Source organism: Arvicanthis niloticus, chromosome 7 (genome assembly GCF_011762505.2).
Source record: "Arvicanthis niloticus isolate mArvNil1 chromosome 7, mArvNil1.pat.X, whole genome shotgun sequence".
NCBI lineage: Eukaryota > Metazoa > Chordata > Mammalia > Rodentia > Muridae > Arvicanthis > Arvicanthis niloticus.
This window is the reverse complement of record NC_047664.1, coordinates 18807870-18824426: the sequence shown is the minus strand read 5'-3', so window position 1 is coordinate 18824426 and position 16557 is coordinate 18807870. Positions and strand designations below refer to the sequence as shown.

The window sequence follows — 16557 nt, the reverse complement described above, 5'->3', positions numbered from 1 at the left end:
GCCACTCTGAACTATGGTATTTATTAGACGTGGGATCTCAGCGTTAGTTATTTGACCTCATGTGGGGTTGTGACACACACAGTGTAGGAAACTGTCCTGGACCTGCTCACTGGCGATGCTTTCCAGTGATGTCACTACTAAACATGCCCTGCTCACTCACCATCAAACTCAGCTTTTCTGAACTCCAATGCATGGCCTTCACCAGTCTCCCTCCGTCCCCGTTGTGAGGTCATCCTCTCCAGGGGCATTTAGCTGGGGTGTATTTGAGAAGACGGACACTGAGGAGGGATTCCCAGGGCTAATACGGCTTATATAGGTGCTTATATGGCTCAGTGATGCACACTCAGTGGTGAGAACTCGCCTTGCCTCAGGGTGTGCAGGGTTGCTGCTGCTGGGTCCTGCTTTTTTAGTTGGGGAGGGGGGCATGACACTTTGTCGAATTATCTGTTACCCTGAAGGGATGTAAGGGTCTTGTCTAGAGTCATTTAAATGCTAAAAGTCTAACTTTCATTCCTCATTGTGTTGTGGAAAGGCATACCTCCATGTGGTGTGCACTGACAGGACTCTAGGGTGCGGCCTGCTGAGTCCTGAGATACCTGTGGTTTGAGGAAGCTAAAGGGTGCTACTTTCTGAAAAAGCGAGTGGGTCCCAAGCCTCCTCGTTTCCTATTCGCTGATTGTTTGCATGGGGTTTGTCTGAAGTTGGTGGATGCATGCTGTCTAAACCAGCCTTGCAGATAAATTCCGGCTTTTTTTTCCAGTCCTACCCATGTTATTACCAATTTTCTCTTTGCTATTTATATATATCTTGTAACAATCAACTAAAAACAAATAAGTGAAGGGACCCGAGAACCAGCCCCTGCTTCATACTTTAAACCAATCCCCCTCCTTGTTGTCCAAAAAGACCAAAATTAAAAACAAAACAAAACCGGTGGGGAACAGCTCTCCACTGCTGTTTGTTTGGGGCCCCGGGCCTGGTGCTATCTGCAAGGCTGCTGTAATGATGTTAATCTATTTTAATGGAAGGGAAATGCGATATCCTGTGGTTTACGGTGCTCATTGTTTATGGCGGTGGTGCTTGACTCTGGGTTTCTTTCACAGATAAACTTCTGCACTGGAGGGGCCTGTCCTCCCCTCGATCTGCACACGGAGCTCTAATCCCCACACCCGGGATGAGTGCAGAGTATGGCCCGCAGGGTATTTGTAAGTTGAACATTGTCTCTTCTACAAATGTCCATGTGTATATTAGCCTTACTTTTTAAGCACTGAAGGGAGTTTAGAAGTAACTGGCACCTGCATGTGTATTAATCCATTACTCACCAGCTGTTCTCCCACCCATAGCCCAGAGAGTGAGACAGTGACTTTCTCTCCCCTTTGGGTTTTTTCCCCCTGGTCTGACCTGACACCATGGCTGGTGGCTAAACCATCTCTGTGTTCACAGCCAGTCTTAGTGCTGGACACTCACTCCTATGGCGTCGTAGATGCTTTGACTTGATTGTTTGGCATGCATCCTTGGGAGGGGTCAGAATCACAGGCAATTTAGTCACTCCAGGGGTATTATAATGCATGTTACTTATGCATTCACATGTGTATCTGAATGTGGTATATTTACAGATACACGTGATACATGTGAACATATATACATACATAAAGATGCACATCACATAGACTTTCTGCTTTTCTCCTTATTTTAGAGGAAGGTGTGCAGAGATGTAGGTAAAATGTGAAGAACCCACTGCCACCTTCTCACATGCATGTCTCCACCACCACTAACTTTTATAGTAGGGCTCTCTTTATGAAATTCAGATTTATTTATTTATAAACATGTTTTTTTGAAAGACGAGAAACCAAGTTGGCTTTCTTCTCTGTGTAAAAGTGTGTGGTATGAATCACTTACGGCCAAAGTATTTGAAGGAGGAGTTCATTCCACCCCAAACACAGGTGCGCACGTGTGAGCACACACACACACACACACACACACACACACACACACACACACACGCGCGCGCGCGCAGGCTCAGGAGAAAAGGGACACATAATATGGCAGCTAATGTTTATTTTCAAGAAAACAACAAAGAGCATAACAGGGTATGGGGTGCAAAAGCTAAGGCTTACCAAGGAGGCTTCCTCTCAGGGGCAGGTCACTAACCTCAGCCATCTTGGGAATGGTGTCTGCAAGGCAGGCCACACACCTTGAGACCAGATTAAAAGCCTCCTAGGTAATCCCAGGTAACAGGGACATTTTATAGGATTTCACAAGCCCTGGGGTCCCTAGGGCTGGGTGGTAGGGGTGGGCACTAAAGTGCCTCATCTTCTCCTCCATCCCCCAGCTGGGCCTGAGCCTAGCTTAGGTCACAGAACACAGAAAGTTTAGGTGTTGGCTTCACAGATTTGAGTCCCTGCAGGACAGCTGGGTGGGGTGCAGTTTTCCTTTGCTAGGGTTGTCTGGAGTCTGTACTCGACTGAGAAGGGAGACTGAGGGGGTCAACAGAGGGCGGAGTTGAGAAGCCAACAGTTGCTGGCCAAGGACAGCTTGATGCTCTCTTGAGGCCACGGAGCTCCAGTTGATGGTTAGGAACGCCTGATGTGGCTGGAGGTCCTACCCACTCCACGATACTCGAAGAGTGCGCACTTACCAGTACAGGAGTAATCAGAAGGCATGTGGCAATGGGCTGCGGGCTCCACATAGCCTTAGGACAAAGCTAGGGCCCATCCTTGTCAGCTACGTGAGCCAGCTGTCCTTGCCTTTCAGAGCCTTTGGCCTTGTGGCCTCCTTGGCCATGAAAGTGTTAAGAGTGACTTAATTCCCCCTCTTGCCTCTGTTGCCAAAGCCTGCACTGAGGCTGCCATGTACCTTCCTTTCCAAGCCATCCTGGGATTGTTATCTGGTTAGGTACACACACACACACACACACACACACACACACACACACACACGCACGCACGCACATACATGCACGTACATACACTGCATGCACACACACCCTTCTTTAAAGGTCCTGTTTTTAATGCTTGTTTCACATGTAGGAATCTCAAGGGACGTTTCAGTTTCGCACCAAGTCACAAGCTAGCAAATGACATTCAGGGGCCCTGTCACAGACCCCCTTGTTCTTCCGAATTGTGAGGGCTCAGTCACATGACTTTCTCATATTGGTGACACATTTAGAAATGGAGAGCACTCCTCCTCATAAAATGAAATAAAATAGTAAAATCAGTAAGTAGGTGGCCTAACAGCTGGGCTTTTAACCCTTTTGGTGCCCTGAGTTCTTGTATTTGGGAGGGGCAGGGCTCAGTTTATTGCTTTAAATCAAAACAATTCTGGTAAATGCCCAATGAAGCTCTCAAAGTGAGAAGTTGATTTTCATCAGAGTAAATGAAGAATATTATTATATTTTACACATCAATAAATCAATGTAGCCCTAATTTTGCCATGCAGGAAATCAATTCTGGTCTTTCTAAACCATCAAAGATGTTATGAACAAAGTAATTTCACAAATTACAGAGAGTAACACATTTATTGATGACTGCAGTTTAGGAATGTAGAATCTGTGAGCACTGTAATATAATGTGGTGCACCAGCATGAGCAGAGGGAAATGCAGATTGCATGGTGAAACGGCGGTGCATCGTTTGCTATTAGTGGACTGGTAATAATTACCAGCTTCCGAGCGGCTCTTCCCGTGTAATCTTCAGTCATTGACATCGTGATTACAGTAGGTGCCCTTGTGATCTAGGATATCTAGCTGATGGGAGGAGCATGGAAAGGCTATAGTGAAGGTTGTGTGTGTGCGCTCATTGTAAGTTCAAAAGCTGTTTCCTCTGGCCCCACGTGTGAGGGGAACGACAGCACCGTAGTGTTAACCTTCTGAAGCAAAACCACGCAACTGGCTCTGGAGAAGTAATTTTTAGGAAGCAAAATAAAGTGGCCTTTCCTTAAGCCTCATGGGAAGCTAACAGATGAGATTCTTCATGTGCTTAGTATGCCCAGAATTTGGCTCTTATCAGGGGCTTCATCTTGGCACATTTGAAACCGTCATTGCTAATTATGGGCCCATTCCTAGGCTTTAAGAGATTATAAGGGTCAAATATAATCTTCAGGCATTTGGAGTGAGGAAAGTATTAAGGGTTTGCTTCAGCTGAGTGACGCTCCTTTCCTTCTTAGTTACAGGCCTCTGATTGTTAGACTGAATATATGATAGTGACCCAGAGTCCTCGGGAAGCAAAGAGGAAAGCCATGGAGGGTCACAGTGGTTGGAACCAGATTTTTTTTTCCTGACTATTTAGAGCCCAAGTCATTGTTCAACAACAACAACAAAAATTATAGAAATATTCATTGAAGCTTTTTATTTCTCTTTGAAGAAAAGAGGCAGATAATGTGATTCTAATGTCAGCATTTTCTTTCAAAATCTCTGCCTTTCTTCCTCCCTCCACATTAGACAAATGTTTGAAACCTAATTTTGGTATCTTACCATCTAATCTTGTTAAGGAGATTTCCCCAGGAGTGGGCTATATTGAGTGAGATTATAAATGCATTGTAAAGTAAATTACAAGGTCAGGGCAGGAGTCCATTATTTAGACAAGCGCTTGAGCAAGGCTGGCTTGTTTTGGAATATGAGTGTTTGGGGCTCCTGAGAAGACCTTGGCAGCTTTTCTTTCTGACTTGCTAAATGGAGGAATCATATAATTGATGAATTCCTCGCGCCCACTCCTTAGCTCCCTGGTGAATTTGGTCCCATTGAAAAAGTTACTAAGTAATGCTGTAATGCTAGCCTGGGCTTCAGGGACTCTTCTAGCCTCACATAGGGAGAGAGTGTATTTCTCAGCTATATTTCAAGCGCTGGCTTTTTTTTTTTTTTTTTTTTTTTTTTTTTTGTCTCTGGGCCATTAACTAGTCTCACCCTTGTCCCTAGGCCACTGTCTCTTTTGTGTTCTTAAATGCTGCAGTTGGCTGGTAAACTGTTGGTTGGTTACTCCATAAATCCCATAGATGTGTACACATATATAAACATATATGGGACTATATATTTAAATTTAGCTATCAGGAAAAAAAATGAATGATTTTTGTGAAGTCAAGCTGGCCACCTCTTTGCCAAAGTGGCATTTACCACTCTTGGGTTCTTTTCAGTAAAAGAGAAACAATGTGACTTGTGCAGGCCCCTCTCCAGACAGCTTGGCCACGGGCCAACGAGTTGACTAGCTCAACTGTATCTTTCTGTTTCTTTCTCAACTGGAGCTGAGTCTCAGCCGAGGGCGCAGGATGTTGTATAATTTGGTTCACGTTGTTAGCCTCTCAAAATAATGAGGCGGCGGCTAGGGTAGCATTGCTCAGCCTGCCGCCTGTCATGGTGCTGGCTGCCGCCACTGCTCCTACAACCAGTATGCTGGGTCTGCTGAAGCTGGCACCAGCCACTCCTAACTTCTCTACTCTCTCTTTTGTTGAACTGGGGCGAACGCCTAAGGATTCAATACAGCTTTTCAGTTAAATCAGAATTACATTTTTGAGATTTTAATCACAACACCCCCTTGAGATTAAACACGGGGTTATAGGATGTTAAGGAACCTAGCACAGACTGGGGTAAGAGAACATTGCCACTCTCTTCTGCAAAACCAACAGTTGGTGTGTTTTCAGTTGAACCGTGTATGGTCAGGGAACTGTATTGATTTTTGACCTTCTCTTTTTGATATCTCTATGCAATGATATTGCCTTGTTAGAAAGTTAAGCTCTCCTATGGCCCACGGAAAATGGACTAGGACCAGAGGAGATGTTTCCCTGAGTGACATCAAGCTAACTGGCCTTGGTCTTGTCTTGTCTCAGTACCCCATTTAACCAATGAGACAGCGGCACATAGCTGAAATGGCTTGCCCACAGCACAGCAAATGGAAGGCATTTGCTGAGACTCTTAGAATGGAGAGCTCCTTTTACCAAAGCCTGAGCTGGTTAGGACTCTGTGCTATGCAGCTTGAATTTGGAACTGAGTTAAATGTCAGGAAGACCAATTTGACAAATATGTACTGGGATCCAGACTTGGAAGACAACATGTAGGCACTGGGGTAGGTGGGTGCAGGCTGAGGCTTGAGGGATGGGGCCAGGAGAGGCTGGTTGTTGGAACATGAATAAGCAATTGCTGATGCCTGCCTCAGTGATTAAACATTGATGTTGGTGTTGTATTATTTTGCAGGTAAAGATGAGCCCAGCAGCTACACATGTACAACTTGCAAACAGCCATTCACCAGTGCATGGTTTCTCTTGCAACACGCACAGAACACTCATGGATTAAGAATCTACTTAGAAAGCGAACACGGAAGTCCCCTGACCCCGCGGGTTGGTATCCCTTCAGGACTAGGTGCAGAATGTCCTTCCCAGCCACCTCTCCATGGGATTCATATTGCAGACAATAACCCCTTTAACCTGCTAAGAATACCAGGATCAGTATCGAGAGAGGCTTCCGGCCTGGCAGAAGGGCGCTTTCCACCCACTCCCCCCCTGTTTAGTCCACCACCGAGACATCACTTGGACCCCCACCGCATAGAGCGCCTGGGGGCAGAAGAGATGGCCCTGGCCACCCATCACCCGAGTGCCTTTGACAGGGTGCTGCGGTTGAATCCAATGGCTATGGAGCCTCCCGCCATGGATTTCTCTAGGAGACTTAGAGAGCTGGCAGGGAACACGTCTAGCCCACCGCTGTCCCCAGGCCGGCCCAGCCCTATGCAAAGGTTACTGCAACCATTCCAGCCAGGTAGCAAGCCACCCTTCCTGGCGACGCCCCCCCTTCCTCCTCTGCAATCCGCCCCTCCTCCCTCCCAGCCCCCGGTCAAGTCCAAGTCATGCGAGTTCTGCGGCAAGACGTTCAAATTTCAGAGCAACTTGGTGGTGCACCGGCGCAGCCATACTGGTGAGAAGCCCTACAAGTGCAACCTGTGCGACCACGCGTGCACACAGGCCAGCAAGCTGAAGCGCCACATGAAGACTCACATGCACAAGTCGTCCCCCATGACGGTCAAGTCCGACGACGGCCTCTCCACAGCCAGCTCCCCGGAACCCGGCACCAGCGACCTGGTGGGCAGCGCCAGCAGTGCTCTCAAGTCAGTGGTGGCCAAGTTCAAGAGTGAGAACGACCCCAACTTGATCCCAGAGAACGGGGATGAGGAGGAAGAGGAGGACGATGAGGAAGAGGAAGAAGAGGAGGAAGAGGAGGAGGAGGAGCTGACGGAGAGCGAGAGGGTGGACTACGGCTTCGGGCTGAGCCTGGAGGCTGCGCGCCACCATGAGAACAGCTCTCGGGGCGCAGTGGTGGGCGTGGGCGACGAGGGCCGCGCCCTGCCCGATGTCATGCAGGGCATGGTGCTCAGCTCCATGCAGCACTTCAGCGAGGCCTTCCACCAGGTCCTGGGCGAGAAGCATAAGCGCAGCCACCTGGCCGAGGCCGAGGGCCATAGGGACACTTGCGACGAAGACTCGGTGGCCGGCGAGTCGGACCGCATAGACGATGGCACTGTTAATGGTCGTGGCTGCTCCCCTGGCGAATCGGCTTCGGGAGGTCTGTCCAAAAAGCTGCTGCTGGGTAGCCCCAGCTCGCTGAGCCCCTTCTCCAAGCGCATCAAGCTGGAGAAGGAGTTTGACCTGCCCCCGGCCGCGATGCCTAACACGGAGAACGTGTACTCGCAGTGGCTCGCTGGCTATGCGGCCTCCAGGCAGCTCAAAGATCCCTTCCTTACCTTCGGAGACTCCAGACAATCGCCTTTTGCCTCCTCATCAGAGCACTCCTCGGAGAACGGGAGCTTGCGCTTCTCCACGCCGCCCGGGGAGCTGGACGGAGGGATCTCGGGGCGCAGCGGCACGGGAAGTGGAGGGAGCACGCCCCATATTAGTGGTCCGGGCCCGGGCAGGCCCAGCTCAAAAGAGGGCAGACGCAGCGACACTTGTGAGTACTGTGGGAAAGTCTTCAAGAACTGTAGCAATCTCACTGTCCACAGGAGAAGCCACACGGGCGAAAGGCCTTATAAATGCGAGCTGTGCAACTATGCCTGTGCCCAGAGTAGCAAGCTCACCAGGCACATGAAAACGCATGGCCAGGTGGGGAAGGACGTTTACAAATGTGAAATTTGTAAGATGCCTTTTAGCGTGTACAGTACCCTGGAGAAACACATGAAAAAATGGCACAGTGATCGAGTGTTGAATAATGATATAAAAACTGAATAGAGGTATATTAATACCCCTCCCTCACTCCCACCTGATGCCCCCCTTTTCACCCCTTCCCCATTGTCCTTCCAGCCCTACTCCCTGTAGGATTTTTTCTAGTCCCATGTGATCAAAGAAACAAACAACAGAAGTAATGGAAGCTAAGAATATGAATGAGTGCTTGTCACCAGCACACCTGGTTTTTTTGTTTTGTTTTTCCTTTTATTCTTTTTCTTCTTTTTTTTTTTTATTTTAAATTTTTTTTTATGTTCTCACCGTTTGAATGCATGTTTGGGGCAATACTATTGCATTTTACGCAAACTTTGAGCCTTTCTCTTGTGCAATAATTTACATGTTGTGTATGTTGTTTTTCCCCCCCTTAACTTAGACAGCATGTATGGTATGTTATGGCTATTTTAAATTGTCCCTAATTCAAACATGTTGCTGTTTCCAGTTCCGTTCTGAGAGTGTGAGAGAGGGAGGGTAAAAAAACAAACCATGCTGCATACTTCTGTAATACATATCATGTACAGCTTTATTTTATAACATGAGGAGGGAAACAGTTTGGGTTAACTAACCCTCTACAGACAGAACAAATAGCACTGAAAAAAAAAACGTGCTAAATGTCTGTCTCTAAAGGGTTACATGTATTAATTGGAGAGGGAATAAGGCTTTGAATTGACAAATTAACAGAAGAACAAGTTGATTCTATTATTTGGCTTTTAAAATGAGTGCCTTGGATCTATTCAAACCATGTTGATGGTTTTTCCTGTCTGTTATAAACTTGTAGCTTAATCCAGCATTGGGTGAGGTAATAAACTTTAGGACCTAGCATGTAATTCTGTGTTGTATTTCTCACAACAATGGCTACCTAAAAATATGACCCATTATGTCCTAGCTAATCAGTGATTTTTGCCTTTAACTTTGTGAACAAAACTGATCATTCCAGTATAAAAGCTACTTTGCTCCTGGTGAGAGCGTAAAAGAAGTGGGCTGCTTTGCTTAAAGTTTCATTTTATGTTTTTTTTAAATGGTTATCAAATTGAATGTGAAACATGCAAAGGCCCTGGAATGTGGTGAAATACTTTAGCAAGGAGTTCATCTTATGACAACACTTGTTTAAAATGATACATTTAATGAAATTCTAGCGCCAAAAGAAGTAGATCCAGCTCCAGTTGGTTGTCAAGCAGACAATCGAATGATAAACTTGGGCTCTTTAGAGGACATTTAAAACAGGCTGAGATGGTGAGAGAGAGAGAAAGAGAGAAACAGAAAACAGTAAGTGATTGGTTAGCACAATGTGGTACTGTTTGCCATTTGAAACTAGAACAGGTGTACAAGCAACTAGTGATACAATGATGATTAACTATGAATCTCCAAGACTTACATTTAATGTGACTGTCTTCAAAAAGAAGAGGAAGACCTTTAAGAGCAGCAGTATCTCTGTCTGTGTTCCCTGGACGTTGTACTTCATTTCTTTTCCATACACTGTGTGCTATTTGTGTTAACATGGAAGAGGATTTGTTGTTTTTATTTTATTTTATTTTATTCTTTCTTTCTTTCTTTCTTTCCTTCTTTTTTTCTTCCTTCTTTGTTTTGAGCTAGCATCTGCCCCAGTTGGTGTTCAAATAGCACTTGACTCTGCCTGTGATACCTGTATCTTTTTTCTAATCAGAGATACAGAGGTTGAGTATAAAATAAACCTGCTCAGATAGGACAATTAAGTGCACTGTACAGTTTTCCCAGTTTACAGGTCTTTATTAAGGGAAACGTTGCAAGAATGCTGAAAAAAATTGAACACAATCTCAATGATGAGCATTTAAAAATAATAATAATAATAAAAAAAAACAAACAAACCTAAAAAAAAAAAAAAAAAAAAAAAAAAAACTAAGACAAATGTTGCCAGCCATTTACTTGACTAATGAGCTTACTCGGACGAAACACTGCAAGCGCTGTGAATGGAACAACACACTTAACATAGAAACGAATGACTTTCGCTTCTACAGTGCAAGGATTTTTGTACAAAACTTTTTTAAGTATAAATGTTAAGAAAAGAATTTTTAAAAAGACACTTCATTATGTTTAGGGGGGAACAGCATTTTAGGGTTCCATTGTCTTGGTGGTGTTACAAGACCTGTTATCCATTTAAAAATGGTAGTGGAAATTCTTTGCCTTGGATCACACACCGCTTTTCAGGTTGTAAAAAAAAAAATACATGGGGAAAGGTTTAAGATTATATAGTACTTAAATATAGGAAAATGCACACTCATGTTGATTCCTATGCTAAAACACATTTATGGTCTTTTTTTCTGTATTTCTAGAATGGTATTTGAATTAAATGTTCATCTAGTGTTAGGCACTATAGTATTTATATTGAAGCTTGTATTTTTAACTGTTGCTTGTTCACTCAAAAGGTATCAATGTACCTTTTTGTTAGTAGAAAAAAAAAGACAGGCTGCCACAGTATATTTTTTTAATTTGGCAGGATAATATAGTGCAAATTATTTGTATGTTTCAAGAGAGAGAGAGAGAGAGAGAGAGAGAGAGAGAGAGAGAGAGAGAGAGAGAAAAGTGTGACATTGTACAGAGAAGCCATATAATGGCGGTTTGGGGAGCCTGCTAGAATGTCACATGGATGGCTGTCATAGGGGTTGTACATATCCTTTTTTTTCCCTTTTCCTGCTGCCATGCTGTATGCAGTACTGCAAGCTAATAGCGTTGGTTTGTTATGTAGTGTGCTTTTTGCCCCTCCCCCCATCACCCGACATTCCAGCATCTTACCTTCATATGCAGTAAAAGAAAGAAAGAAAAAAAAAGGAAAAAAAAAACAATGTTTTGCAGTTTTTTTCATTGCCAAAATCTAAATGGTGCTTTATATTTAGATTGGAAAGAATTTCATATGCAAAGCATATTAAAGAGAAAGCCCGCTTTAGTCAATACTTTTTTGTAAATGGCAATGCAGAATATTTTGTTATTGGCCTTTTCTATTCCTGTAATGAAAGCTGTTTGTCGTAACTTGAAATTTTATCTTTTACTATGGGAGTCACTATTTATTATTGCTTATACGCCCTGTTCAAAACAGAGGCACTTAATTTGATCTTTTATTTTTCTCTGTTTTTATTATTTTTTTTTATTTGGATGACCAAAGGTCATTGCAACCTGGCTTTTTACTGTATTTGTTTCTGGTCTTTGTTAAGTTCTATTGGAAAAACCACTGTCTGTGTTTTTTTGGCAGTTGTCTGCATTAACCTGTTCATACACCCATTTTGTCCCTTTATTGAAAAAAAAAATAAAAAAATTAAAGTACAATGTAAGCTTCTTGTGTCCTCATTTGACACACTCTGTAAATTACTTTCAACAAAATAACAGGTTTTGAGAGAAGGCCAGTCAGTCTTTTTCAGGGTCATCTCTATGGGCATTTTGACGTGTGTATTATACCCTAAAGGAGCATAATATTCTTACTATTATTAAAATAGACATACCTCAAGCCATGGAAGTGGTTTTAGGCATTTACAGTTTTAGATCAGTTGGAAGGTAATTCCTGTGCACTGTTCAAACCTTCTGCTCCGTCTTTAGTGGGATCCACTAGGTACCTGTGAGCCCGGGAGCTGCCCCTCAGTTGTCTCCTTTGGAATTTCTGCTGTGCCTGTTGTGTCTAAAAGTCCTTTCTGTTCTTCCATTATTTCCCTGTTTTAGAGTGTGATGCTAAAAAGGAGGGTCCTTAAACAAACAGCTCCCTATTCTGCATAATGGCCTTTCCTCATAATAAAAATGACCTTTCCCCTCAAGCCTAAACATCCAGAAACAAAGGCAGCAAATATAGTAAATCTGTTAAATAATAATAATAAACTGAGGAGAGGAAAATTATAGGAAGAACAAAACAGAAACCAGCAGCCAAGGGTGAGTCAGAGAGAGCCACCACTGTGCACCTAACATGCACCATGATTTGCCTTGTGGTTCTGAAATCCTATGGTCTGTACATGCTGCAGATTGTTTTAGGCATATATATATATATATATACATATATATATATATATATGCTTGTATCCAGCTGGTGGCAAATGAGGATAGATAGATAACCCTTTAATTAATTATCTTTTCATATTTGGAATGGCTTGAAAGACAGGTTAGGTCTGTTTTAAAAGCCCACTCCTTAGAACTCCGTGTTGTCGGTTTTCCAACTACTGCATGCTGCAGCATCAGTTTGCTTTCTTACACAGCCCGTGCCTCTGTGGTGCTGTCTCCCTGTTCCCAGTGTAGGTGAATGGGTCCAACAGTAATTTTTTTTATTATTATTATTTTTGTAAAACTCCAAACAAAAGCTGTTCTGTTGTCCTCCCGTGGTAGCGTTTTTGTCGCGTGGTTCTTTCCCAGTGGTGACTGTGAAGTGGCCTTTCTGTGTAATGCCTTGTATCCCAGGCCAGGAGACTTTTATCTTTTTAAGTATCGATAAAGTGAGGTGTTTGGCTCTTATTTTTATTTTTTAAGTCAGTTTGAGTGTGAAAGGGGACCTCACCGAGGGGAGCTGGAAGACTTTATTGCACAGGTGGTGAGATGGGATGGGATGGGAATCAGGCACCTTTGGAGACGTCGCTATTTGTCAGTGAACTGAGGAAAGATACTTGTGTTTTCAGCTGGGTACCAAACTGATTCCAAAACAAATAGAAACATCTCCTTGTGCCTTGTCATCTGTAGATGACAAGATGGTGACAATGATGCCTCACCATATTAAATACCCATACAGCTTCTGCATGTCCCCACTGTGCTTTCGAGGGGAGCTCAGAGTGCAGCTGGGCAGATTTTATATACAGTACGTATTTTAATTCCTCAGTATACGACGCTCTTAGCGTAATTAGATTTGCATCCTGACAGACAGAATTAATGGTGGATACGATATTCTTATAGGTCGAGATATCTTAAATCAAATTGGGAACAGGGAGGGGCACAAATATCTGGTGATAAATCACAGATTATGTTTGATTTACATGGTCCCAAAGTTAAATAAATCTGTTGGGAGACAGCTTCTTCAGGCTTCATCGTCTTCTGACTTACTGCAACCTTCTGATAAAATATTATTTTCAAAGCTCAGGAAGCGATGGGGGCATGGAACTTTAAACACCAAGAATAGAACTTCCACGTGACATTTCCTATCCTGAACCCAAACCTTTTTAATCATACTAGGAAGGAATCTAAAAATACAAATTTCCCACCGTTGCATACATTACTATCACTGAGAATTCTCAGTTAAGTTTTTGTAAGTCTTGGCATACCGGTGGAATGTTTGTGAACCCCTGGTGCCTAGTATGCTCCAAAGGGAGTTTTGTTTTTGAAAAGCTCTCTATTTGAGAAAAAAACTTTACAAGCAGGAACACAGCAAATGCTATTCTTGCACATTTTAATCTCTAAATGCTCCAGGGTGAGTGGGCCCTTCCTGAGCCCATTTTCCCCCCTGCTCGTAGGATCTTCAGGAAGTCTGAATCCAACACGTTTTAAAGGTTGCTAAAACGTGGGGTGAACATGGTACTTCTAGTGTACCAGCCATAGCAGAAGTGTGAAGTAGTTGATTTCTTTCCCCTGGGGTGTTCTGTGGATAAAACTGTTTATTTAAATACCATTTTTGTATATGCAATAAGTCCATATTGTATATATCCATAATGGTTAAAGTGAGAACTCAGAAAGAAGTGGTGTCGGGAAGGGCGAGCTAGATGCCATTTCCCCTGAAAAAATGAGACAAGGCTGCTTATCCAGACACTAGGAGCGGGGCTAAAAGGTACCAGGATTATTTGGGACCATCCTGCAAAGCAATTGAGAAGCCCCTGGGCTGGTCTTGACCTCCTAGCACCTCACCCTGAGAGTTAGGGAGGAAATACAGTGTTTTCTGTATTTATACGCCTGCCGTCCACAAGCATGGTTGCTGATCCCTGTGGTCATCACTATGGAATGGTTACTTCCTTGTCCCCTGGACTAGCAGGTTCAGGAGTTTTTAAGTTGTGGGGATTTTGCTGCGATTGGCAGTGCTCTTTCAACCTACTTGGGGAATTCTATTTTGAGAGAACGCTACCAGTGAAAGCCATGATCTCTATTCAATGTCTTCCTGACCATCTCCCAAGGCTTGCCCAGACTTTTTTTTTTTTTTTTTTTTTTTTTTTTTTTTAAAGAAACAGACACTAGAAGGCAGGGGCTGTATCCCAGGGCTGCTGCCCCAGAACACTGTAGACATGGGTGCTTGGCCATTCACATTTGCTTTCCTGCAAACTCATTATCCTGTTAGTCCACTATCATTCACTACAGCACAGGGAATCAGCCTGACTCTAATTTCCTGTGCCACGGGAGCAGCAGACTCCTCCCTCCCTCCCAAATGGGAAAAGGAGCCAGTATAGTTCACAGGGGTCATTGCATTTAAGAAACCAGACTTGACTGAGCACAACGCTATGATTGATCCAAATACTGTTTTTCCTTTCTGCCACATGGCAAAAAGTATGTAAGGAGGACACATCAATCTATAGCATTTTTCAGAAACAATGAAGAAAGGCAAATTAAACACCTTCCCCAACATTTCTTCTAATGCAGAAGCCCCTGGGTACCTAGGGGGCTGGGTGTGTTTTTGAATAACAAGGAATATGGTACATGCTTATGCTGTACTTCGCCTATTTGGTCTTTAAATATAAATAGTGGGTCAAACAAAGGGGGTTGGAGGGGCCTCTAAAAAGGCCTCATGGGCAGTGCTAGCACTGGGCCAGGATGGGATTCCCCGGAGTCCACTGGGTCACAGCAGGCCCCTCAGTCCAGGTCTCCACTGCTCAGGGGGGCTATATGGGAAGACAGCTGAGCTCCAGACACCAGGCCTCCTGCCTGGTGGAGTCAGGGGAGAAGAGGCCCCAGGCCCCTGAAATTTCAGGTTACCATGGCAACGAGGCCTGTAATGGCACAGTAGTAACCATCCTCCCCAGCACATCTGGACTCTGAGGTCGCTGCGTCATGTCAATGCCCACAGCAAAGGGGGATCCTAGAGGAACATTGCCACTCCTGTCCCTCCACCATTACCGTTCCTCATGACACACAAAAGACAAATAAAATCCCTCATTTTGAAAGAAACTACAGGCAGTTTGGGTGCAATTTGAGGGCAACTCTTGGGTTCTGGTTTCCTCTTGAGAGACTGTTCACCTCTTGTAAATCGTTGGCTGCCTTGACGTTGGTGACATTTCATGTTTTTGTTAAGCTGCTTTTACATCAGTTTTGATTTTTGTTTCTTTATAATTTTATTATCATTTTAAGAAAATGTTTCCCTCCCCTCCTCCCTCTCCCACTATCCTTGACCAAAGGACTGTTTGCTACTACGTTTTCTCAGTTGTAAGGAAGAAAGTTTCCTTCCAGGTGTGTCCCAAGTTTGGTAGGACTTCCACGTGTTGGGGTAGGGAGTCTGGGTCCTTGGGCTAACAAGGAGGGAGGTGTGGGAAAGCACCTTGGCGGTGGGAATATCCAGGGAGGGGAGAGTACATTTGAGATCATGGCAGTGGCTCAACCTGTGGTTGATTTAAGTCATAATTTTAAAAAGCTAGCAAGAGACCAGAAAGTCACCAGGCCAAGTCACACTGTACCTTTTCCTTCCTCTGTCTCCAACCTCTTTCCAGGTCCTTCATACACCCCCGTTCGGCGTAGTACCCCGCGAGCTCAAGATGTGTGGCAGTTTTCGGATGGAAGCTCAAGAGCCCTTAAGTTCTGAGAAACTTTGAAGCCCCCAGGGGCGGGGTGGACAAGCGCCGCCCAGCCGACGTCAGCGTGCTCCGTCATCCTGCTAGATTGTGATGTTTTATGACAGTAGCCTCCAAGAAGACAAGAGTCCTGCCGAGTCCTCCCAGCCTGGGCCTGCAGTGCCATTTTATTTATATTTTTTAATAAAACGTAAAAACAAAAAAAACAGACCCACATTGGAACAGTGAATCCGTCCCATTCAGAGGGCCCTCGGACTGCCGCAGTCCGGGCGATGTCCAACCCTTTTGAAACCAGCCAACCTAATTACCCGTATTGTGGAAATGAGCATGAACCCCTAACCCCTTGTTTCTATACATTCTATGTTGTCTTTTAAAAAGTGTGCTTAACATTGACATAATAAATGTTGGAGCTTTAGGCAGTGTGTGCTTGTTTTTTAATTTTCAATGCTCGTAAGACAATGTGGCTGCTTCAGGCTTTATGTCTGTGTACCTGTTTCCTTCAGAAGCTCATTGGGTAGGCAGAAGGACCAGACTCAAGTGCTGGGCAGGAGACGTAGAAGAGGAAGTAGGCTTTTCAGATGGCATACATTTTCAAAGAGAATCAATAATGCAAAACTATGGAATAAATCATAGTAATATCATAATTAATGTAGTAGTATTGCTGTTTAT

General features: G+C 44.2%; 1 protein-coding gene across 24 annotated transcripts in view; it reads left to right on the top strand.

Annotated features, from left to right (window-relative positions):
• Positions 1–16303, top strand: part of Bcl11a (BCL11 transcription factor A) — a 95389-nt gene extending 79086 nt beyond the window's left edge. For 11 of the 24 annotated variants that reach the window (XM_076937990.1, XM_076937991.1, XM_034508969.2 and 8 more), the window contains 2 exons: positions 1101–1202; positions 6177–11485. In XM_076937990.1, the coding sequence (XP_076794105.1) occupies positions 1101–1202; positions 6177–8197 (2123 nt within the window). In that variant the 3' untranslated portion in view covers positions 8198–11485. Of the gene's footprint in view, positions 1–1100; positions 1203–6176; positions 11486–15807 lie in introns of those variants that run through there. The other 13 variants (XM_076937993.1, XM_076937992.1, XM_034508972.2 and 10 more) reach the window with 8 other exon arrangements.
• Positions 16304–16557: the final 254 nt, after the last annotated feature.